The sequence below is a fragment of the Chroicocephalus ridibundus genome, unplaced genomic scaffold (genome assembly GCF_963924245.1).
Source record: "Chroicocephalus ridibundus unplaced genomic scaffold, bChrRid1.1 SCAFFOLD_219, whole genome shotgun sequence".
Classification (NCBI taxonomy): domain Eukaryota; kingdom Metazoa; phylum Chordata; class Aves; order Charadriiformes; family Laridae; genus Chroicocephalus; species Chroicocephalus ridibundus.
Window position 1 is genome coordinate 49780 of NW_026961300.1, and position 24794 is coordinate 74573.

At 48.3% G+C, this 24794-nt stretch overlaps 2 protein-coding genes across 10 annotated transcripts; both read left to right on the top strand.

Moving 5' to 3' along the window:
* The first annotated feature begins 1858 nt into the window (after positions 1–1858).
* LOC134509236 (olfactory receptor 10A7-like) lies at positions 1859–2809 on the top strand. Its single transcript, XM_063321746.1, has one exon. The coding sequence runs from the start codon at positions 1859–1861 to the stop codon at positions 2807–2809; it is 951 nt and encodes a 316-aa protein (XP_063177816.1).
* Positions 2810–7382: 4573 nt separating this feature from the next.
* LOC134509232 (von Willebrand factor A domain-containing protein 5A-like) lies at positions 7383–23461 on the top strand. 9 transcript variants are annotated; one of them, XM_063321707.1, is made up of 19 exons: positions 7404–7530; positions 10800–10981; positions 11154–11222; positions 12582–12829; positions 12937–13159; positions 13522–13667; positions 13800–13914; positions 14092–14219; positions 14364–14452; positions 14709–14853; positions 15273–15355; positions 16582–16696; positions 16874–17038; positions 17325–17428; positions 17687–17868; positions 18033–18239; positions 21186–21409; positions 21722–21845; positions 22019–23461. In XM_063321707.1, exons 3-19 carry the CDS (start codon positions 11180–11182, stop codon positions 22135–22137), a joined length of 2460 nt encoding a protein of 819 aa, XP_063177777.1. In that variant the 5' UTR covers positions 7404–7530; positions 10800–10981; positions 11154–11179; the 3' UTR covers positions 22138–23461. The 9 variants fall into 9 exon arrangements, 6 of the variants coding, with proteins under 6 accessions (XP_063177776.1, XP_063177777.1, XP_063177778.1 ...); XR_010069261.1 differs by lacking the exons at positions 10800–10981; positions 21722–21845; positions 22019–23461 and adding exons at positions 18602–18837; positions 19531–19971 and having other exon boundaries at positions 7383–7530; positions 21186–21321; XM_063321706.1 differs by lacking the exon at positions 10800–10981 and having other exon boundaries at positions 7383–7530.
* The last annotated feature ends 1333 nt before the right edge of the window (positions 23462–24794 follow it).

Sequence of the window (24794 nt, forward strand, 5' to 3'; positions counted from 1 at the left end):
CATGGAATATACCATGTGATAATGTCACAGATTATTCAAGATGTGGCAGGAGAGAATCTACATTTAACATACAATTTAAAATCTGCAATGTAAGCTGACTGTAAGAGTCATCAGCCCAACACTGTCCTTAATGTAAGAAAACAAGGGAAATACTTCTAGTGAAATTTGCATGATCCGTTCTGGATGATCCGTTCTGCATGATCCACTGGATGACAGAACTGCTGAAGGTAGGACACTTACTTCAAAATGCTCTTTGTGAATACATAAAGCAAATCCAAGGAAGAGTGAAGACCAAAACTTGAAGGTCCTCATAGCCACTAAACAAGAATTACACAAAGTGAGAGTTGTTTCTCTCAGTTGTTTCTCTCAGTTGTTTCTCTCAGTTTCTGTTCAGTAAACCAATGACTGCTGTGAGACTTACTGACTTTAATTAACAGCTGATGACCAAAGCGGTAGTCTAAAACTTTAGTAAGGGATCAAAGAGCAGAATTAGGTAGATTCAACTTCAGGTGCATGGATCTGACAAGTTAAGAAAACTGGTGTGAATGTGTGCCATTACAAACTGCAGAAAATATTTGATGTCATTCTCTATTCTGTTACGCACAGGTTATATTGAGGTATCTCTCAGACTTTGGAGCTTCAAATAGCACAGTGTTCTTTCATTTCTTTGTTAACGGAATCAGTCAAAACCAGAAAGATTCCTTTTAAATACATCAGACCTTTAAATGCCCAAGAACATGAGGAGTTTCTTTATTGTGCTTGTAAGCTAAAATCATCTGTGACTCCCAATTCCACAGCTTTCATTTTCATGTTCATGTCAGAAAAGAACGCTGACAGAAAGGCATCTTGTGTGAGTGAAGTTTTGGCAGAAAGAATTTAGATGAAGTCAGTATGAGAAATGATTGCATCATGGCAGGGCTGTGTGCACTGCTCTTGCTCTGATGATGTGTCCTTCTCTATGAGTGGTGGTCTGTTGACCAGGTCCATGTGTGCACAGTGGAAAAGGTGCTTCCCTGCTCTGTGCCCATATATGCATACATTTCTGCTGCCCAAATGCATTCTGTGCCTTGAGATTTACTGGTGTCGTCCACAGGTTGGTTGCCCCTTTGGGAAGAGATGACAAGTCGGAAGAACGCAGAATTAATGACCACTTTCTCCTCTGTGCCAGGCTAATTTCTTCTCTCCTTCTGTGCATCAGTTTCCCATTCTGGGCAGAAAGAAAACACAGAGGTACCACGGCTGGCACAGCGCTGCATGAATATCCCATTGGCATCGCACACACAGCAACACTCACCACGGTAATGAGGCAATGTGACTAATGAAGGAGATGGTACTGAGCTTCACCCTCTACACTTTATTAGTGTTCTCTGTGGGTATCTTTCCCTCTAATTACTCCTTCTTCCATTTTTTGTCTGTATACAATGGGTATTTGGGTTTGCTTTGATTTGTTTTGGTTTTGCTTTCTTTGGACTGTGGGTGTTTTGGCTGTCAGCTGGGCTTTCTCTGCAGTGCAGAAAACACCTACAAAACCACTTGGGACCACAGACCTGACATGTGGGGGGAGCCCATGTTCTCAGCAATTAACCATACACCCATAATGGAGCCAACCCTTAAATACTAACTCCTCATAGTTGTATGCTTGGTCACTGTCCCAAACTATGAAATGTAGGGAGTGCTAACATCACGCACTTGCAGCACGCATGGACATTGCCTTCTTCCTTTGTTCAGCTGAGCCCTCTATAGAGTTTCACCCTCCAGGGATTTCAAAGAAAATCCTCACTTCAGCAACTGGCTGAAGCACCGTGATCTTGGTCCAGTGACTACCCCTCTGACAGTCCGTCCATTTAATTCCTCCCAGATGAAGCCAACAGATGATCCAGAACCAGGAAACCACACTCTTCTGACTGGATTTGTCCTCTCTGGATTGTCCAGATACCCAGAACTGAAGCACTTGCTGTTCTTCACATTCTGCTTCATTTACACCATCACCATCTTTGGGAACCTTCTCATCTTCACGGTCACACTGCACCCCTCCCTCCGCATGCCCATGTACTTCTTCCTCCGGCTCCTGTCCTTCCTGGATATCTCCACAGCATCGGTGGTTGTTCCCAAGATGCTGGTAAACTTCCTGTCAGAGGACAGGAGCATTTCCTACATGGGCTGTGTCGCACAGCTCTACTGTGTGATTTTTTTAGGAGCCACTGAGTGGTACCTTTTGGCAGCCATGGCCTACGACCGTTACGTGGCCATATGCAACCCCCTTAGATATGCAATCATCATGAACAGCAGAGTTTGTCTTTCCTTGGTCCTGCTGTCATGCTGCAGTGGTAATGTTGCATCCGTGGTGCAGACAGCTTGGGTGTTCGCATTGCCGTTTTGTGGGCCCAGGAAGATTAACTACTTCTTCTGTGATATTCCCCCCCTCATCATGCTCTCCTGCACTGACACTTCTTTGTATGAAAAGCAGATCGTTATAGCCACAGCACTGGTTATCGTTATGCCATTTTGTCTCATTCTGGTATCCTATGCCTACATCATCTCCAACATCCTGAAGATTTCCTCTGCAGAGGGTAGACACAAGATCTTCTCCACCTGTTCCTCACACCTAATTGTTGTAACATTGCACTGTGGAAGTGGGACCTTGATTTACTTACGGCCCAAAGTCAGTTACTCTCAAGACGCAAAGAAATTTATGCCTTTCACATACACAGCCATAATTCCTATGTTAAACCCTCTGATTTACAGCCTGAGGAATAAAGATGTGAAAGAAGTACTAATCAGAATGATGTCTGAGCTGATGAAGAAATAAATCTTTTCTTGTCCGAGAACGTGTGTTTTAAAAATGTTATTTCCACTTTCAGTGGGTGTGTAAGGTTTACTAGCTCACTGGAAACACCAGAAGCAAAGTGTTTCATACTTGAGAATATCTTGTCCTTATTCTTGGCTTCAGAAGCAAATTATTTAGAATTTCCATTTACATTTCTTCCTGAGGAGTATGAAATGTATACCAGACATTTCTTCTAAAACAGAGCAGCCGAAACCCACCCCACTTCCCACATCTTTTTCAGGTATTCAGGCTTGAAGTTCTCACTTTCATTGCAGGAGTTCAGCTGCCCCTCTCACTTAAGATATATTCTTTTACAGTGAACTTTTCAGGATAAGCATACACAATTGATAGTGAGTAGGCAGGTTGCTTTCACTTTTTTTTTCTTTTCATTTTATATGATTTCCATTCCTTCCAGCAGAAAAGGGATCCACTACATGAAAGTGATAAAGACATTACTGCAGTTCTTTAAGAGACTCATGGTTTTTATTGAAGGTGTGGAGAAGGCAAAGGAAAGGAAGAGAAACTAGTGCTCATTTGTTGTTTCTAGCAAGAACTAAGCATTTCATATAGTACAGTGCCCACAAGCATCTTAGAGTCTGAGTCATGGGATAATTAGCATTCTGCATCGCTCAGATGGAGAGATTCATCCAGGCACGATCACGGGACAGTTCCAAGAGGAGCAGCTGAGATCTCCACAAGCACACGGAGAAAAAGGTATGCTACGACCTTGGAGTAATCATTTTTGGGGAGGGGGGATGGGTGTGGGGGGAAGAAAATACTGCTAGCCTTCTCTGAGAGAGAAGGACACTGAAACTAGTCTCCTGCATGACCCAGGTAAGTTCTGTGTCCGCAAGTGGCCCTGTGAAAGTGTGGCATCACTCCGTATGTGCCATTTCACCTGGTAATCTCAGCGCCTGGCCAGATTTCCCAAGTAGCTCCTGTGGTTTCTTCTCCAGTGCAGTACAGGGGAAACTTCCATCCCTACGGCCAGGCTCCAGATTTGACATTTTGGTTTCTAAAATTGACTGGGAGCAGAATTTGTGGTTCAGGAATGGGAAAAAAATAAAACCAACAATCCAACAGAAAACCTAAAAGACCTCAATGAGTGTACATCTACAGATGTAGTTTAGTGACCTGTTTATACACTCACATGTACCCATGAGGGTTAAATTTCAGCCTTCTCTGTAGTTGCCTAAAGATAGTGCTATTTTGGATACAATCATGGAGCTTGCTGGTAAAACCCATGGCATACAGGAAACTTTTGTTCCTTTTCACTGATAGCTCACCCTGCGTGAAAGCACTCTAGATGCCATGGGGTCTTAATTTTGAATTTTGCCCTATCCCAGCTGCCTGGTTTTAGATTGTTGCTGAGTCTTCCTGAAAGTCAAAGGGATGTAATGAACACATTCAGAAGGAACGTTGGCCCAGGTTTGTGTTTGGACACAATGCATCTCTTTGTGAATGTATCCTTATGCCAGTACTTATAAAAGCATCCAAGACAGTTACTCCTGGTTGAGTCCAGGGGCTTTTACATTAAACTTGGGTCACTTGGTGTGGGATAATGGGGTTTCTGGGTAGGGTAAATAGGAAACAGGGAACTGAAAAGAATAGTAGAACCTACAGAGACGACACATCTGTGACTGCCATGAGAATAAATTCTGTCACCATGGCTTGGTTTTGCATATGAGACAATCTTTAATCATCTGCTTATTGTAAACAAGACTTTCCAAAAGGGAGAAAGGAATCCATAGCATTCTTCCCTATGGATGAAGTTTAGTGACCTGCTGTGAGACCAGGTTTCTGTTGGGATAGGGTTGCATTACTCTCTTTAAGATCTGTGAAATCCCACATGGTGTTTGTATTGAGTTTATGTGGCTTGGGTTGAGGGTGGAAGTGGGAGGGGAGCTGCAGAGGTGTCCTCAGTGAGAAGAGACCAGGAGCTACCCCCATGTCAGACAGAGCCAAGGCTCCAAGACAGACACACCACTACCCAAAACAGAGCCAATGAGCGATGCTGGTGGCACCTCTGTGATAACATATTTACACCGCACAGCAGCTGTGAGAGAGGAGTGAGAAAATGTGAGAGAAACAGCCCTGCAGACACCAAGGCCAGTGAAGCAGGAGGGGGAAGAAGGGCTCCAGGGGATGGGTGCAGAGCACCTCTTGCAGCCCATGGAGAAGATCATGGTGGAGCAGGTTCTCCCCCTGCAGCCCACGGACAACCACAGAGGAGAGGATATCCACACCACAGCCCACTGAAGACCCCATGCTGGAGCAGGTCGAGATGCCCCGAAGGAAGTTGTGACCAGCGGGGGACCAATGCTGGGGCAGTCTGTTCCTGATGGACTGTGGCCCATTGAAAAGGACCCATGCTGGAGCAGTTCTTGAAGAACTGCAGCCCGTGGGAAGAACCCACGTTGGAGAAGTTCATGGACTGTATCCTGTGGGAAGAACCCCATGCTGGAGCAGCGGAAGAGCATGAGGAGGAAGAAGTGCCAGACAAAACATGTTATGAACTAACTGCAATCTCCATTCCCCATTCCCCTGGGCCACTCAGGGCGAATGAGGTAGAAGAGTCAGGGGTAAAGTTGAGCCTAGGAAGAAGAGAGGTGGTGGGAAGGTGGTTTTAGTTTTGTTTTTATTTCTCAGTTTCCTACTCTGTTATTGACAATAAATTAAATTCATTTCCTAAAGATGAGTCTCTTTTGCCCATGATGGTATCAGATGAGCAATTTGCCTGTCCTTATTTCCTCCCCCGAGTCCTGCTGAGAAAGAGGAGGGACAGAGCAGCTTGGTGTGCACCTGGCAGCCAACTGAGGCCTGTTATTAACCAGCCAGGGAGTAGGCTGGGAGTGCACAAGGAGTTAGGAGGGGACACAGCTGGGACAGCTGACCCCAACTGACCAAAGGCCTATTATCACGATGTCATATACCATATGACATCATGATCAGCCTATAAAGCTGGGGAAAGAAGAAGGAAGAGGGGAACATTTGGAGTGGTGTTGTTTGTTTTCCCAAGGAACCATTACATGTGACGGAGCCCCGCTTTCCTAGAGATGGCTGAACACCTGCCTGCCAATGGGAAGTAGTGAATGAATTCCTTGGTTTGCTTTGCTTGTGTGCGTGGCTTTTGCTTTACTTATTAAACAGTCACCTATCCTCTCCCAACACCTGGTGCACTCCCCGCCTGCTCACTGGTGGAGTGGGTATGAGGAGCAGAAATGGCCTTGACTCTGTGTAAGCACTGTTCAACAGTAATGAAAACATCTCTATATTATCAACGCTGTTTTCAGCACAAATCACAAATACAAAACATAGCCCCATACTAGCTACTGTGAAGAAAATTAACTCTATACAGCCAAAACCAGAACAGAGAAGAAAATCCCTGAAAAGAAATTGATGAAATCTGGCTTACTGAAATGCCACAAGGTAGGAAATAGAAAATTTCACTGTTCCAGAAGCAAATCAGGGTCTGACCATGTCTGTTACTCCACAGTCATGCACATGGACATCTGACTACACTGTAGCTGCTCCTCTGACAAGATCATGCCCAAGCTACCTAGTGCACTTTGGTGACTCCGGCTCTCAACCTAAATAGTCTGTCCTCTGGGGAACAAGGAGATCTCGGTGCCCCTCAAGAAAATGGGACCTTGTCTTCTGATGTAGGCCCCCAGATTTCATTCATATCAGCACCCCTTCCATGTCTGGCGCTTTCGCATTCACTTTTCTGGAGGTGTATGACTCCAAGCAAGCTCAGCAATGTCTAGAATAAAGACACAAGATGGACATCTCTTCTTCCAAGTTTTTCTCACTGGTCCAAAACTGCCTTCCTACCTGTATCCTCTTGGACATGCTGAGGCCCGCTGGAAAAGGAAAAGTCAGGGGAGAGTGTCAGGAAGGCAGGGTGAAGTGCTTGTGTGGGTGCACTTTGGCTGCAGGAATGGGATGGCTCCCTGGTGCAGCAGCCACTTCTGCTTCTGGTGGGGAGGTGTTTCCCAACCGGGAACATGAGAGCCTTCCCCTGATCCCACCCCTCCCTCAGCTGCCTCCAACCCCCCCGCAGGGCAGGTGGTACTGGGCAGCTCCCCCTCCCCTGCCCACCCCGTGCGGCACTGCTGCAGTTCTCTCCCCAAGACGCCCCTGCCACACACGAGAGTCCTTTCCAAGGCAGCATCCACAGCTCAGAGCCCCCAGGACAGTCAACAACCCAGAGCATTGTCTCTATTAGTGCCCTCTGCTCCTCCCAGCGTGGGTCCCCAGTTTGGGCCCAAAAAGTACCCTCTAAGTGGGTTCCCCATCAATCCCGCTTTCTTCGGGGCTCCACTGACCTCCCAGAGCTGCCCAGTGACCTGGAGCACCCCTACGCCCACTGCCTCCTACCCATCCCAGCAGGCAGGGATGGCAGCATCTCCAGTGCCCCTACCTCATCCCAGCAGGCAGGGCGGGCATCATCCCTGGTTCCTAACTGCATATCCCAGAGTGCGCATTTGGCAGCATTCCCTTTCCTGGAATCTGGCCAGGCACTGCGGCTGTAACCGCAGCTCCCACCCGTCCCTGCTGCTTCCTGCAATGACGCAATGATCAGCCCTCCTCCTCCTCCAAGAGCGCCTGTGAACATCCTTTCCTGCTGCAGCTGACAGGTTTGAGTCCTGGGGCCACTCCCGTGTCTGCTCATTGCTCCTGCTGCAGGCTGCGGTTCCACGGTGAGTGCGTTTGTCTGTGCATCCATCCTTCCTTCCCTCCACGTGGAATGCATGCAGACCTGTTCTGTGTGCATGTGTGCTTTTGCCTGTCTGTGCTTGCCATACCCTGGCAAAGGCTTGGAGGCTTCCGTGTCTCCGTCTGTGTTTGCTGCCCCAAACTGCCAGGCCACTTAGTTCAAATGGTACCTACACATTTGGGATCTCTAAGGTCGCGGACAGCAGGCTATGGTCCAAATTCAAAATGAGGCACATCCTCCATCATGATATCTGTAAATTCAATCTCTTACCCTGACAGAAAATAATGTTTTATAATGATAACAGGGATGTCTGAGCATTCTGTTATTGGAATCCTTAAACGCAGTTGTCAGTAAACCAGGATTTCTACTAAGAACAAAAAACCACAGCTTTAGTTTTGTATCGATTTAGCAACTCTCGGTTTCATCAAATAGGGGCTATTTGCCCAGGAATTCCTCTGACAAAGGTGTCCTCCAGAACTTGGAGGATTATCCAAGTACAGCTTGAAGGATGGATGACTAAAGACAGAAGTCTCTGAGAGCACCAGAGAGAGAGAGTGTGTGCTTCGTTTTTTCATATGAGTAAAGTGAGGAGAATTATACCTGTCCATCTGTTTGGTGGTGAGTGAAGTCCAAATCCCTGGTGTTGGGTTTGGACCTGCTGGCTTTCCTTCATTCCTTTTTTTTCCTTTGACTTTTCTCACTCTCTGCTTTTGCTCTGGGCAGATCCCAAACTTCCACGAAAAAATTACCTTGATTCCTGTGGAGCTGTTTGAGATTCCTGTGTGTTAAGAAAAAGGGGCCATTAACTCAGAAGGTCTGCCTGGGGCAGCGCTGGCCCAGAATAAAAGACTGCTGTTAATGCTGGGCTGAGTCAGGGTAGCAGGAGATGATTCTTCACCTGGGAACTAAAGAGACGTTCCTGATAGCCATTCCCTTGGAAATCCCACCCCAAGCAGGATCATCAAGGGTTCCTCACAGCTCCCTTGGGTGTTCTGTTATCGTGCCTGGGAGGGAACTGCATAATCATGCATTGCATCCTCCCGGCTGCAAGGTTAGAAGGACACTTTTCCACCCTAAGCCCCGATTTTCTTAACAGTCATCACTTTAATCCTGGGGTAATGGGGTGGCTTTCCATTACTTTGGGTTCCATCTGCCCCAGTACTTGCAGAGCCATCACCTGCTGCGTACTCTGCCGGCTCCGCAGTGGGTCAAGCAGAGTGTAAGGGCCTGTGCCCCCGCACCCCTTGTCCCCAGCCTCCCTGCCACCCATGCGGGGAGCACCTGCCCCTTCCCTGGGCTTGTTCGCAGGGAGCGGGGCACAGTTAAGGATGGCGCCTCTTCCCTGTGACCGAGGGAGTGGCAGCTAGGGCCGGTGCCCTGTGGCTCGGTGCTTCCCTTCATGCCCCTGCCTTGGCCGTCTCTGTGTCCGGCGTCTGTGCAGAGCTGCAGGTGCTGCACTTGTGCCCCGACCCTGCTGGGGTCCCGAGGTCTCCCATCCCCCTTACCCCGTCACAAGTGGCTCATGTCTCAGCGGTCCCCGGCACTGGCCACCCCCTGCGCCCCCTGCCCCTTTTGCTGCCTGGGCCCCTCTTACACTGCTGGGCCTGCAGCTCCCACAGGGCCACTGCTTTGGCTCCAAGCATCCCCGTGACAGCGCTGAGCACATTACCAACAACTGAACACACCACACGTTTTTCTTGCCTTTTGCTTGCCCTACACTGTGTTTCTTGGTCTGCATTAATACTTCAGCCGGCCTGGGACATCCAGATAATCCCTCCTCACATTCCCAACTCACCAGGAAAACCATCTGGGCCAAGTTTCTTGTGACTGCCCCCCATGGCCCTGTGCAGGGACCAGCCAGGCTCTCAGTCTGTATCTTCCTAATTATCCCGTTTCCAGAAAAGTATTTTTCACTGGGACTTTCTGTCTGTGCAAAATGTTTTGCCCCAGGAGCCAGGTGCTTGTTCACTATGATCCCAGTAAGAAAGACACACAAATTCTGCAAAGTATCATTTGAAATACATTTCTTAGAGCCGACATGATAAAGACAGTATAGATAATCTTACGTCCCCTCAGACGCTGGGAACCCGGGTTGTGCAGCATCAAATGGGCCTCCGGTCAGTACACAGCATATTACAATGCGCATGTTCCAGAGCTGGCTCTTACAGTGAGATGGCTGAAGTTATCCTGCAGCCATGGGATTTGTGCAGCCCAGCACAGGTCTGAAGGCCAAGCTGAATGTGCAGCATGGCACAGTCCTGTCCTGTGCCTCCTTGGGTTAACTGCTATGTGGACCACCAAGTCCTTAATGTACAATGGTGTCCCCATCAGGATCACTATAGCACAGAATGCACATCCCTCCTTCCCTGCCTCATTCTACCTCCCTTCACATTCCCCTCACTCCTCATTCATTCCTGTGCCCCATTCTCACCCCCTCTTTTTGTGCCCTCTGGCAAAAGCCTTGCATTGGTTTAGAACCTAATCTGAATATATCTCGTTTTAAATACCTACATTTCTATATAATAATCTTGAAGTGAATCCTACTCTTGTGATAAGCAGAAGAGGCTCTTGCTCTTATTTAAATTTAGGGATGAGATTTAGTTGTTGAAACACGAGTGTCTAGTATAATTTTAGATGTCCTGTCATTTCCAAGATAGACACGTGATGCCAATATACATAGCACAGGACCTATGGGAGACAGCTAGATAGGATTTCCCCACCTTTGCAAGAAACACTCAGCTGTTCTAGGGCTCCTCACTGCAAATGGCCCTCCTGTCCAATGTTTTGACAGTGGAGTTAAAGCTTTATTCAGTACTGGGAGACTTCCAGACCACTGACCTGTAGAAAGGCTTGTGGCTTTAGACGCCTCTCTTTATCTGCCTAATTGACAGATTAGTCACAAACCGGGCACCTTTTTATCACCCACTCCCTCACATTCCACACAACTGCATTTGCTCATCAATTCCTCCAACAACTTCCTGCCCCCCTCTTCCTTGGATGTGCATCCATGCATCCCAACTACAAATTCATTCATCCATTCCCCTCCCCAATTCCCCATACGTTCACTGTTTTCTGCCATTGACTCTTACTGCCACTAAATATAGCCCCCTCCAACTATCCAACTATGCCACTCTCCTCATACGAATTCGTGCATTCTTCCACTCATCCTCCCAGACCGTTCTTCGCCTGCTCTATCTTTCTGCTTCTCTGCCTATTTCTTCCTCTGTCATCATTGGTACTGGTGTCTTCCAGGTGCAATTATCACTCAGGCCCAAACGCATCCCGTGCCTTGTGTCTCAGACTTTGACACATCGTTGCGCCCACCTTCCCTGTGCTCCAATCTGATTTAAGTACCGCCACCCCACTGAACCGATAGGCATTTTTGACACCTGCAATTCCCATCCGACGCCTGTCTCCTACTAATCTGCTACCAGGTTGGTGACAGAGGGGCAAAAAGGATCCTGAGGTGGGATGTGAAGAAGCAAAGAGTCATCTTGTCCCATGTATGCGGGGGTAGCTCCGTACCTTGGAGCAAGGCAAGATGGAGGTGCCCTTTTTTTTTCCCACAAGGTCCTCATAGCTCACTTCATGCTCTTTCCCACACAGAAGCTGTCTTCAACTAAAGAGTTAAGATGAGGAAAAGTGGCATCCTGAGCAAAAGGTATATGTATAGAGGTGAGTTGGGGCCATAAAGGTGGCATCTGTGAGCAGTGGGGAAGATTTTATCTGGGAGAGCAATGTGGGAAGCAACTGATTTCTTGGGTCATTGACAAGGAGGCATACCTCACCATGTACTGGGAACTCAGGAGCAGGGCCTGTAGTCAGCCTTCACTTTTTCTGGATGACATAGTAAAAGATGTTTTTGTAAGTGTGATTTTGTAAGTGCTGAAGGCTTTCCAGGGAAACCATCACAAAGTGAGGGGATGATGCAGAAGAGACGTCTGGCACTATGGGATGGGGGGGCAACACTCCTCAGTGCTAGGATATTGCATCACCTCTACTGTGGTGCTAAATCATCCACTACTGAATTGTGTTGTGATACCTAGGTACATCACTTGATTGGTGAGTTGCATTGTTCCCTCCAGGTGAACTCTACCATCTTCTGTATACCATCCCCTTCCAAGACATTACAACAACTCCTGTGAAGGTCTTATACCTTCCTTTGCTAACTGTCCCTCTGTTCCTACTACAATGTTATGCCATTCTTGACTAAGACACTACTCCAACGCATTTTGCCATCAGGTTTGACACACCACTGATGCCAAACCTTGCCCTAATACGAGATGCTCTTCATCTCAAACTGCGTGCAAAGGTATGGAGAAGGTTGCCTTTCCATGGGCTGCTGTCATAACAGGAAGACAGATCATCAAATTTGCATGTGCATATTGTTGGCCTCAAATAAAACATATGCTACAGGTATGACAGGTGAGGAAGCGAGGTCGTCAAGAAACATCTCCACTGCTGACAATGAAAAGGAGATGAAGTAACTTCCTGTGACTGTACCTCTGATGCCATGCTAAGTGCCCTTGGTATGGTCCCCCCTTCCCTTCCAGTAGTCCAAAATGAGTAGTATATCTACTTAAGTTGAAAATCAAGATAATCTCTTTGGAGCATTAGTCTCAAAGCAGGTGACAGCACCTGCTCCTATCTCTGAGATATGGTCTGAAGGTTTGAGGAGCTGCAGGGAACCTCCTGCAGTTTGCATGAAGCTCTATTGTGGGACTGTCACACTCTATGTGCTGGGGGACAGACAGACTCCTCTCAATGCCATGGAAGGCCTGAACTAAGATGAAGCACAACGCATTTAGGTGATCTGAGGGCACAGTTGTTGTGTGTTGGACAGAAAGGGGCTTAGAAAGATGGGAAACACGTTGACAGCCTCAGGGACTTTTTATTACTATTTGTCAGCTTCTGCAACTGGCATTTCTGTGGCAGGTTTGGACACGAAATTTTTTCCCATTACAAGCAGACACCTCAAATTTAAAGTTTCCTACGTGCAACCAGGGAATCTGACAGCTGTTGTGTCTTCCTCAGGCTTATTCCAGAGGGGAATATGGTTCTTTTCTTCCTATTCTGAAATGGAGCTGGAAAGTGTGACAGTAAATGTAACCATCCAGGACTTTGTGGCTGATGTGGTGTCTGAGCTGTTTTTCCGCAATACGCACCAAGTCCCTAAGGAGACCATGTTCGTATTTCCTGTGGACTCTGATACTGTTGTACACACCTTCTACGCTACCATGGGGGACACTCGCATTGAAGCAATGCTCTGGGAGAAGGAGGAGGTATTGGGACTGTGGTGAGAGGGGGTCAGCAGATTGGGATGAAGGGTGGAGGTGAGAGAATGGAATCCTGTGGAGGCCTGTGACACAATTTTCTCCCTCTGTGGCAGGCCCAGCAGCTGTGCAAAGCCACTTCAGGCATGGAGAATTTAGGATACCTGCAGAACCAGTGGGATCTTTGGGGTCCTGTGTTCGCTTGTTTCTTGGGGACCCTGCCTCCTAACAGCGAAGTGACCATCAGCCTGTGCTATGTCCAGGAGCTGCCAATGCAGCCTGATGGAGCTGCTCAGTTTTGCTGGCCACACGAGCTCTTCCCCCGGACAAACTACATTAGTGAGTGATCACCCAGGTGCATCCCCTAAGGAGGAACACATCACTGCCCAGCACCCCTCCTGGAGGGGACCCCTATATCTGCACACGTGCCTCAGTGAGAAAATCTGAATATTCCGCCTTGCACTTCATAGTCAGGAACTCCACAGGTCTCCCCATGTATCCCACAGGAAGAGATCCCCACAGATACCTATACAAACCAGTGTCTACAGATTCACCACCACCACCCCCCAACTAAGCACCACAGTGAGGGACATCTCAGAAGCTGCATTTTCCCCCTACCAATGACAAACTGTGCTCCACCATAGCTGTCTGCTGCCCTAGGGTCTCTTCTTTCATCTTCTCACACCTCTTTCTTTCTGCAGGATGGCATTCTTCTGAGGAGGAGACAGAATCTGAAAACCTGCACTTCAGCATCTGTCTGAATTCAGCCCGTGGTGTGTCCCATATAGCCATTAACAGCAGCTACACTCCTCTGCAATACATGACTCCAGATCAAACATCTGCTGTGGTACGGCCCTGCCAGATGCTAGAATATCAAAGGGGAAGAGGATGGAAGGGTCTGCAACCTGCTGATGTTCCTTAGGACTCCTCAGTCCTTTTATTTGTTTCTCTTTCCTCTCCACACCCTGCTTGTCCTCAGGTATCCTTGAAATGTCCACCCTGGATGCAGGCTGATCTGAACGTGCTGGTGTATTACAGAGGGTCTCACACACTCAGCGCAGTGGTGGAGAGGAGAGATCCCAAAGCCCCACCTGGTGAGTGAGGAGGGTGGAAGTGAGCATTAGAGAGAGGCTGTCAGGGAGCCTGGGAGTCTCTGAGGGGCTTTTCAGGCAATAGGTCAAAGCTGAGGGCTATGTGGAGGACAAAAGCAAAGAGACAGAGAAGAAGACTCCAACCTAAAAGTCCTCCTTGTTTCCCCCCACACACTCCAGGCTCTCTGCTGGGAGACCCTGTGGTGATGGTGACACTGATGCCCAGTATTCCTGAGGTCGAGCCCAGTCCAGGCCATCTGGGGGAATTTCTCTTTCTCATGGACTGCAGCCTCTTCCAGGATGCACAGGTACCACCGGAGGAGGTCATCAGGGAGAATTTTCCACGCTGGTCATGCCCAGCTGGTGGGGTTAGAGGCAAGCTACTTCACGTAGCCAGATGTTCTGCCAAGTTTCCCCATCTGAGCTCTGCTCATCCCTCCGTCTGTCTCCAGAACACCCTGCTCTTCCTCCTCAAGAGTTTGCCTCTGGGCTGTTACTTCAACATCTACAGTTTTGGGGCCACTTTCAAAGCCTTCTATCTGTGAGTTGCGGGTGATGATGGGGCAGGGCCAAGGGGTAAGTACAGTATGACTTTTCGAAGTGAAACTATGGGACAAGCTCTTGCTAGAGGGTAGTTATGGGGCAGGATATGTTGGGAGCAGTGAGGGGGTAAGTCCTCTTTTCAGGGTGCTTCTGTAGCACTGGTAATGAGGTAGGGCTTTTCTAGGGAGTGGCCATGTGAGGGTAGCTGTGGGCCAGGTTCTCTCCCCTCTGACACTCCAGGTGCCATCCCACAGGCAGAGTGTGGAATACACGCAGGAAAGCATGGACAATGCAGTGGGGCGCATCTCCTCCATCTGCCCTGATCTGGGGGGCTGTGACCTGTTGGGCCTTCTAAGGTTTATCTACAGCACTCCTCTCCTTCATGGGCACGCCCGCCAGGTATCAGGGGCCAAGTGGTTATGGGGAGGGGAATGAGTGTAAACAATGGGGTAAAGGTAGACGTCAGGGCTCAGGGTGAGATAGTCTGCTGCTGTTTGCACTGGGAGTTGGCATGGCGGGGGGGTGTCCTCATGGCAGAAAGTGACACCATCTTTGGTGTGGGCAGTGTGGGAGGGCTTCTGTGGAATTTGCCTGCACTTGAGGAAGGTGGATTTTCCTTGTGGGGTGCCCCTTTGTGCAAAGAGGTGGCCTGGTGTTAATGAAAGGAGACAAACAATCTCTTTTCCTGCTTCAAGGCCAGTGGGTGTGAGAGGGTAAGGGAGCAAACTGGGAAGGCTTCCTGCATTTTAGAAGGGCGTTTTTCCTCTACGGGGGTGCCCAGCCCTGTCAATCTTTGTTTCCCCTCCTCTCTCCCTCAGCTTTTCATCTTCATTCAAAGGAAGATCTCCAGTGAAGAGGAAGCTGTCATGGCTGAGGTCTACCGTTACCGGGACCACCACCGGTAATGGGGGAGCCCTGTTCCTGTCCCTTAACATACTAATTCACAACCTTCCCCTCCCCTTGACTGTCAGAGTGCTTCAAACGTTCTCTCAGATCCTAGCTTGCCACAGATATTCTCTTTACCTTGGTGGAACTTCAGCAAGGACACCCCCACATGTTTTCCTTACCTCACAAAGAATGCCTGTACTTTTCATCTAGTGAGTCTCCTGTCCCAAACTTTCCCTGCTCTTCTCACCACTTTTCCTCTTCCCTCTCAGCCTGCAATACCTTAACATTCTCTTTGGGCCCAAAACACATTCCCATGATCTCCCTGACCAGCAGGTAATGTTTCTCACCCCGAAGTGAATGGGGAAACTCCGAGTCAATTCCATTTCTGTTATGTACTATTACCGGTACAGGCTGGGGCTGACCTGCTGGAGAGCAGCTCGGTGGAAAGAGACCTGGGAGTCCTGGTGGACAACAGGATGACCATGAGCCAGCAATGTGCCCTTGTGGACAAAAAGGCCAATGGCATCCTGGGGTGCATTAAAAAGAGCGTGGCCAGCAGGTCAAGGGAGGTCATCCTCCCCCTCTACTCTGCCCTGGTGAGGCCACACCTGGAGTACTGTTACTGTGTCCATTTCTGGGCTCCCCGCTTCAAGAAGGACAGGGAACTGCTGGAGAGGTTACAGCAAAGGGCTACCGAGATGATTAGGGGACTGGAACACCTCTCTGATGAAGAAAGGCTGAGGGACTTGGGTCTTTTTAGTCTGGAAAAAAGAAGGCTGAGGGGGGATCTTATCAATGCTTATAAATACTGAAAGGGTAGGTGTCAGGAGGATGGGACCAGGCTCTTTTCAGTGTTGCCCAGTGACAGGACAAGCAGTAATGGGCACAAACTTGGACGTAGGAAGTTCCATCTCAACATGAGGAAAAACTTCTTTGCTGTGAGGGTGGCAGAGGCCTGGCACAGGCTGCCCAGAGAGGTGGTGGAGTCTCCGTCTCTGGAGACGTTCAAAACCCGCCTGGACACATTCCTGTGCAACCTGCTCTAGGTGACCCTGCTGTGGCAGGGGGGCTGGACTAGATGAAATCCAGGGGTCCCTTCGAACCCCTATCATTCTGTGATTCTGTAATTCTGTGATTAGAAGTATTCTTACCTCTCCAGATTTTGTCCTTTGTACCACTCTTGTCCTTCATACCTCTCACCTTTGTCCCATCTCTAACGTCCTCCTTTTTCCTGTACAGGTGTTTCTGTTTTCCTACTAACCGATGTGACAGCTTCAACCTTTCCCAGGCCATGGCCCTGGAGACCAAAGGTGAATGTGTGTGCATCCACTCTAGGATGGACATGACATCCGAGGTAATGACCCAGGTACCCCTCTGCTCTATTCAATACCTCCCATGGCTCTCCTAGACATGGAAGGCAATCTAGATACCACCATCCATTCAAACTCAGAGATCCACCTCCAACTTCTCCCCCCGCCCCAGAACTGGGAGTGAACCTGAGTGATCTGTGCTCTCTTCTTCCCCTTACCAGGCAGTGAAATGCTTACAGAGGGCATTGCAGCCTCTGGCAAGTGGGATCTCACTACACTGGGAACTTCCACCTGGCCTGGAGGTGTCAATGATCAGAAAAGCTCCTGACATGATCTTCCAGGGACATAAGAGCTCCATCTATGCCCAGATCCATGGGCAAACACAGGTGAGATTGATCCAGGAACGATATGCACTGGGGCAGGGCTTTCTGGAAAGTAAAGGACCCACTGCCTGCTTCATCTTCCCAGCACTCAGAGTCGTTCACCTCCACTATACCTGAGAGACACCATGATAGGGCTCTTCTGACCCCCCTTCTTTCCCTCAGAGACACCACTGCTGCTGCTCCAACCATGGACATCTACTACATTAATAGATCAGGCTACCTAGGTAGCCAGGCTGCCTGTGCCTTGCAGATGAATATTTCTGTCTGACTCTTTCCCCTGTGTCGCCAGGATCCAAAAGTGGGTGAGGGAGCTGTGACCCTTCAGTACCACGTGGGCAGCCAGTCCTTTGATTACACGCTCAGATTCTCACTGTCCCCATCAGCAGACAACAGGTGAGAGGGTAACACACTTGCCCATGAGTTCTGGAAGAGGGACAGCAGGTGTCCCTCTTCCTTCCCGCTTGCATCCTTCCTGCTGTAGCCTGAGGTGGGAAGAGGATCTGGGCATTCAGTGCTCCCCTGCTGTCCCCTCTGCCCTGACCTCGGGAGGTGACCTGTGTGACCATTGCCCCGCTGCTCCCTCCTCTTTACTCCACGTGTCCTGCGCCCCTCTCCAAGGTGAAGCCAAGGACTAACTCCCTGCCCCTGCAGGCTACCTGTGCACCGCATGGCCATGATGCACCTGCTGTGGAAACTGGCCTGGGAAGGGACAAGCAGGACAGAGAAGGATATCTGGCACAATGCAGTTAAGTCCAGCCTCAGCCTGGGGGTCTTGTCCCCCTTCACATCCATTGTGGCAGTACGCATGAAACAGAGGGATGCCTGGCACCACGGTAAGGCCAGAAGCAGTGGGGACAGGACTGGGAGGGGAAAGTGGGGCTTGTTGGTCTGATGCCTCCTCACCATCTGCAGCCCTCTATCGTGTGGACCTGACCACCCTTTTGGCTATCTCTAGTACCTCTGGATCTAACCCCCATCTCCTTGCTTCTCTCCCCAGATTCTTTGCCTCCAGACTCCTCAATGTTTTTCTCTCCCTCTTGCAACCTGGTTCCCTGCCAGCTGCTCTGGTTAAGTAGCTTCAGGCCTGCGTTGTTCAAGTCCACCAAGTTTTGGATGGTCCAGAAGTGCCAGTTCTTGCTTGACATACTTGATCGCAAAACCCCGGACACTGAGGCACTCACTCAGCTTTCAGCAACCTGTAAAGGTAAGGAGAAACTTCTCAGCCAGGCATTCTCAAAATGTATTGGTCTAGGGTTGAACTCCCCTTTCAGCATTTATCTTCTCACCAGACTTCTTGATTGTCATTGTGCTGGGGACAGATGGAGTGACAGACTAAGCAAACTCCTACATCTCAATTCTGGGCTGGAAATTGAGAATCAAATGCCTTATTACTTTTCTGAAGTAACCTTATTCTTGTCTTCAGCTATCCTTAACTCCATACCCAAACACTAAGTTCGTCACAAAATATCTGCATGAATCTTTAGCTTTATCCTCATACAGTTCAGCAAAAATGAGCCAGCTAGCGCAGCGTTTGCACAGCAGTTTCCGTACTTCCTTTTCTTCCAGCCTTCTGCTTGTCCAGGTCTCATCTTCTGATCTCCAAGGATCACCTGCTGGGAACTTCTTGTGATTTCTGTTGACGAGTGTTAGCTTCTGTAGACTTGTACTTCAGTCATCTCTAACGATCGGCTTCTGCTGACTGTTTCCACATCAGGGAGTGTGTCTGCTTACTGTTTTCAAGAAACTTCTCACAGTGGGAGAAGGTGTCAAGCACTTTTTCAGCTGGTGTTGCAATATATCAGGTAGGCAAGAACTTACAGCTAGTTAACAGAGACATAGCAGTTGTCTCAGCAGTTAGTGCAGCAGGGATGCAGAGGGGTCCATCAGCTGTTCAATCCTGTGTGGGGCTGAGTGAAGCTTGTGCAGCATGCGACACAACACCCTCTCCAGCACTAACTGGTGCATTTACCCTTGGTACATTGGAAGCCTCAGGCCAGACAGACCATAAAAGTAAGATAGTGCTGCCTAGGTCCTGAACTGAAGAGAGAAGAAGCTGGTGTTTCACCCTGGGGCTGGGGCAGAAGTGCCCTCCTCTATTGGAGGTATGTTGTGGTCAAGGCTCGGACTTGCTAACTGGAGGAGCTAGAAGGAAGAAGTAAGCACACTGCACACTGTCAGGGTGAATGAAGAGGAGATTGTCCTGTTTTTTATGGAAAGTCTGCAGAGAAAAAAGCCTGAGTTATGTGAAGCAAGGAGGATGGAAGATCTGGAGGATGTAGTGAAAAGAGGGAAAGGTACCTTGTGGCTTCTGACAGTAGGGGGAAGGCTTCTGCTCAACCTGCAGACCTACAGCTTCAGAGTAGGTATAGTGCCTGGGCACTGGTGAGGACAAACAAGGCCTGTCAGGAGAGGCATCCAGAGCCAGCTGAGCCTGAACCTAGTGTCCAAGCAGAGGGGAAAGGCATGTCATAGTTACTGGAAATTGTCTCCTGCAGGGGATGGACACATATATCTCACATATAACCTCACACTTCCGGATGCTCATCAGAGGCCAGGACTGAAGAATCTGCAGAGACTGCCAAGGCTATTACCCATTGCTGCTCTTCTCTGTGGACAGCAATGGCACTAACAGGGATAACCTGGAGCATATCATGTGCAATTATGGAACCCTGTGGGAGAGGGTGAAGGGCATGGGAGCCCACATGGTGTTCTTCAGTTCTTCCAGTGAAAGAGAAAGGATTGGTAGAAATTGACTCATCCTACAGGTCAATTGGATGCATAGCTGGTGTCACATGCAGGACTTTTACTACCATGACTGCAGGACCCTCTCTGAGGAACAAGTGTTACTGAAAAGGAACAGGATTGGTCTGACCACGTGGAACAAAAGTGCCCTTGCAAACAGGCTTGCAAACCTAGCAAGGAGGACTGTAAAGCAGGTTTGTTGAGGAAGGGCTACAGTAATCTGAAGAAAAGTGGGGGCACAAGGGGTTGAGAAGATGTGTTTACGGGACAGGAAGACAGGGAAGCCTCTCATACTTCCCTGGCACCTCTGGCACCTCTCCTATGAAGACAGGCTGAGAGAATTGGGGTTGTTCAGCCTGGAGAAGAGAAGGCTCGAGGGACACCTTTTACTGGCCTTCCAGTATTGGAAGTGTGCCTACAAGAAAGATGGAGAGGGACTTTTTACAAGGGTATGTAGTGATAAGACGAGGGGTAATGGCTTCAAATTGGAAGAGGGTAGATTTAGATTAGATATCAGGAAGAAATTTTTCACTATGAGGGTGACGAGATACTGGCACAGGTTGCCCAGAGAAGTTGTGGAGGTCTGATCCCTGGAAATGTTCAAGGCCAGGCTGGACGGGACCTCTAGTGGGAGGTGTCCCTGCCCATGGCAAGGGGGTTAGAACTGGGTGATCTTTAAGGTCCCTTCCAACCTAAACCATTCTATGATTCTATGGTTCAGGTAGTTACAGAGAGCGACAAGGTCTCCCCGTCAGCCTCCTTTTCTCCAGACTAAACAACCCTAGTTCCCACAGCCGCTCCTCATAAGGCTTGTGCTCCAGACCCCTCACCAGCTTTGTTGCCCTCCTCTGGACATGCTCCGCTCCAGCACCTCAGTGTCTTTATTGTACTGAGGGTCCTGAAACTGAACACAGTATTCAAGGTGTGGCCTCTCTGGTGCCGAGTACAGGGGGATGATCCTACTCACCACACTGTTCCTGATACAGGCCTGGATGCTGTTAGCATTCTTGTCCACCTGGGCACACTGCTGGCTCATACTCAGTCGGCAGTCGACCAACACCCCCAGGTCCTTTTCCACCGGGCAGCTTTCCAGCCACTCTTCCCCAAGCCTGTAGCACTGCATGGGGGAAGGAGTAACATTAGTGATGCTCATGGGAGGAATTAAGGGTGTTCAGAGGGAATTATGCTGAGTGAACTAGAGCTTATAGGGCAGATTTTTAGTATGCTTATGAAGGACTGGGAAAATCTGTGGATGCTCTGGGAGGGATGCTTGTGGAGGACTAGAAAAGATTGGGAAAGCACAGAGACGATGGCGTATATCTATTAAGTGTATCTGGAGAAGGCAGAATTTAAGGTTATGAGCTGTTGCCTGTCTCATATGAGCTACGTGGAAGTTTTTGTCTTCCAGACCAGAAGCCTCCTCCTGAAGAGCCGCCAATGGAAGAACCAACAGCATTTAAAATGAGTTGGGACTGGACAATCTCACCACTGTCAACAAGACTGTGCGACTTCTCTAGGCTTAGGGTAGTGGTGGCACTCCAGAAAGCAAATGGCTCCTGGGCCCTCACCACAGCTCTGGCCTCTGCCCTGGGACTCAGCAAGGCTGATGTTGAGCTACAAAGGCCCAGTGCGGTAAGCAGATCAAGGGCAGGAGTGAGGCACTGTCATGAGCTGAACCTTCCTCTGCTCCAAGTTTCCAGTCTAAGCTGAACTGAGAGGAAGAGATCAAAGCAGTTGGGATATAGAGCCTCTTTGCTTGTGGAAGCGGGGTATGGGGGCTGTGGGGCAGAATCCGCAGAGACACCTGGGAACTTTCCCTGTGAGGATTTCAGAAGCTTAGGGATTTTCTGTGTACATGTGGAGGTCTTACTTTTTAAATGTGCTGGTTTAGGTTTGATCTTTCTTTTTCTTTCTTCCACCTGATTGTTCTGGTTTCCCCCACAGGATGTGCAGCCAACTGTCTGGGCAACAGTTTTGGCTTTAGTCTGGTTGCATCAGTATAAATGGAAAGTGTCTTGGTCAGAGATTCTGGAGACCAAAGCGCGTAGCTGGCTGCGGGACCAAGCTGGTAAGAAGATTTTATTGGGAGGAGTCACGCTTTGGGCCTTCCCCACCAAATCTACAGCTGACAGCTGTTGACCCATGTCCTTCTTTCCCAGTGCTCTTGCATGGCTATTTGTCAATACACAGCCTTTCCTCACTGAGTTGTTGTCACCCTCTACTTTTCCTCTCTGCTTACAGAGGTTCAGCTGGATGCATGTCTGGAGGCAGCAAATTCCCTGCTAGGCTGCTTTGTGGAGCCCACCATCTTCAGGATTCGAACTTACCCTGTTACTGCAGGCGGGCAACAAGCTGTGTAGGAACACAGCCAGAACAGCTGACCCAAACTAGCCCAAGGGATATTCTGTAGCATTAACATCATGCCCTTGTGGGAGTGACTGAGTGAATGGCTGCGTGGGTGCTCAGATGCTGCATGGGGCCAACCCACTGCAGCTGACTTGTTCACACATATGCTCTCCACCATAATATGCGAGTTTCCACTGGGCTCTGAAAAATAACCCTAAATACATACACTAAACTTTGCTTCATTTTTCCACATTCTGCTTTTCTCTGAGGTTTACCCACACAGTCATCTGCTGAAAATACCAGATCGCAGGGAGAAAAGTTGTGCTCAGATACAACAGAAAAACACCTTCTACATGAATCAAGCTATCTATCTATCTGTCTATGTATGTACTTTTTTTCTGCCTTTTATAGAAATGTAAGATCAATATTATTTGGTTTTGCATATTCACTCATCCCCACAAGCTAGAGGATTTTGTTTTGTTTTGTTTTGTTTATTTTTAAAGGGGTCAAATATAGGGGTGGATTTCACCGTATCACTGTAGGGCCTACCGTAGGTGCCCAGTGCCATTTCTGCTGTTCTGAGGTATCTGAAACACCTGCCAGATAGGAGCCAGGATATAAAGGACTGATTTTCTGAGGTGGCAGGTGGAGAGTGAATGGAATACCATGTGTCATGGGATTCAGTTGCCTATATATGGTTGTTCTAGGATTTTCAAGTGTATTTGGTTTACATGGCAAGGTTTCAGTAGCAGTGGGTTTGCAGGGGTGACCTCTGTGGTAAAACGCTGCCCCATGCCAGTCACAGAGCATTCCAAAACAGACCCACTGCTGGCCAAAGATGAGCCAATCAGCAAAGCTGGTGGCGTCCCTATAAAAGCATATTTAAAAAAAGATAAAAAATGCCACACAGCCAGAGAAGGAGGGGGGGGAAAAAAATGAGAATAGCAGTGCAAACACCAAGATAAGAGGGGAAGGAGGAGGCATTTCCCTAAAGTCCATGGTAGAGCAGATATTCATGCTGCAGCCCATGGAGGGCCCCATGCAGATGGATGTTTACTAAAGGACTTGCAGACCATGGAGAGGACCCATGCTGGAGCAGAAGAAACGTGTAAGGAGGAAAGCGCATCAAAGAGAAAATGCTATGTGTTGATCACAGCTCCCTGTGTTCCATCCCCCCTGTACAGATGGCAGGGGCATGGGGTAGAGGAGAAGGCAGGAGCTAAGGAGTGAAACTGAACCTGGGAATATGGGGACAGGGGGGAAGAGTGGTTATGTTTTTGGTTTTGTTTCTCAGCATCCTATTCTATTTTTAATTGTCAATAAATTATATTAATCTTGCCCAAGACAAGTCTGTTTTGCCTGTGATGGTAATTGCCAAGCAATCTGCCTGTCTTTTTCTTGACCCGCATTAGTTCATCTTATTTTTCTCCTGCTGTCTTATTGAGAAAGACGAATGAGAGAATAGCTGTATGGGCATCTGGCAGCTAGCCAAGGTCAAACCCTAAGAAAAAAAAAAATCATCATATTTTAACAGTGGTTACTTTTCTACATCTACACTTTTTATACTGATTGTTTGGGAAGTTGAATCTCACACTTAAGATTAGATCAAACTTACCCCATATGCATGGATGGTTACAGTATCCCAGAAATCCCCCAAAATATTAACACAAAGTTGATTTTCTACCCCACAACCTTTTGATGGCTTCCTGGACCTCCTTATTTCTCAAGCTGTATATAAGGGGATTAGGATCACAGTTTTATAGCAGGTGGAGAACGCTTAATTCAGATATAGGGAAATACTGGTAGGTAGTAATACACACATGATAGCAAGAATCCCATAAAAAGTAGTGACCACAGTGAGGGGATATGAACTAGTACAAATGGTTTTCTGCAGCCCCATTTTGGCCACCAAAAATCAAATTCAGCTTCAATACAATGATCACCAGGGTGACTGCAAAGGCAGTAATTCAGAAAAGAGCTTTGAGCGCTGAAAAAATATTCCGGTTCATTATAGCTGTATAATGAAGAGGTTTACAGATAGCTAAATAGCAATCACACAGCATCATGACTAATCGAAGACATTCAGTTCCTCCCAAGGAGACAAACATATAACTGTGCAGTATAGTCCCTGAAAGAGAGGCTTCTCCTCTGTGAGGAAATTGGTTAGCATCCAAGGAACAGTACTGTCTGTATAGCAGGTCTCACAGAAGGAAAGACTACTCAAGAAAAAATAAATGGGGTTGTGGAGGCTTTAGTCAGCATATATGGCAAGAGGGAGAAGAGTGTTCCCAGAAATGACTACAAGTCAAAAAAGCAAGAGCAATACAGAGTGCCGTCTGGTTAAAATCCCAGTGGACTGAATTCTGTCACAGAAGTTCTGTTCCTTGGGTCAGCATGTAGAAGGGATCAGGAGGACAGAGACAATGTCATACAAATGAAAACTGTAGGAACTTAGGGAGAATTACTACAATGACTTCACTCCAACCTTGGCGAGAGTCTGACATTCAGCAAACTAGATTTATCTTCCTCACTAAGACAGCATCACTGTGTCATCGTTTAACCCCAGCCAGCAACTAAGCACCACACAGCCAGTAACTCACTTCCCCCTGCAGTAGAATGGGAGAGAGAATCAGAAGTACAAAAGTGAGAAAGCCCGTGGATTGAGATAAAA

Bases quoted from the DNA above. Each gene is read 5' to 3' on its own strand.
- LOC134509236 (XM_063321746.1), top strand. From the start codon at position 1,859: ATGAAGCCAACAGATGATCCAGAACCAGGAAACCACACTCTTCTGACT.
- LOC134509232 (XM_063321706.1), top strand. From the start codon at position 11,180: ATGAGGAAAAGTGGCATCCTGAGCAAAAGGTATATGTATAGAG. The intron at 14,854-15,272 runs GTATCAGGGGCC...TCTCTCCCTCAG, and splicing joins TTCATGGGCACGCCCGCCAG to CTTTTCATCTTCATTCAAAG. The intron at 21,410-21,721 runs GTAAGCAGATCA...TTTCCCCCACAG, and splicing joins AGCTACAAAGGCCCAGTGCG to GATGTGCAGCCAACTGTCTG.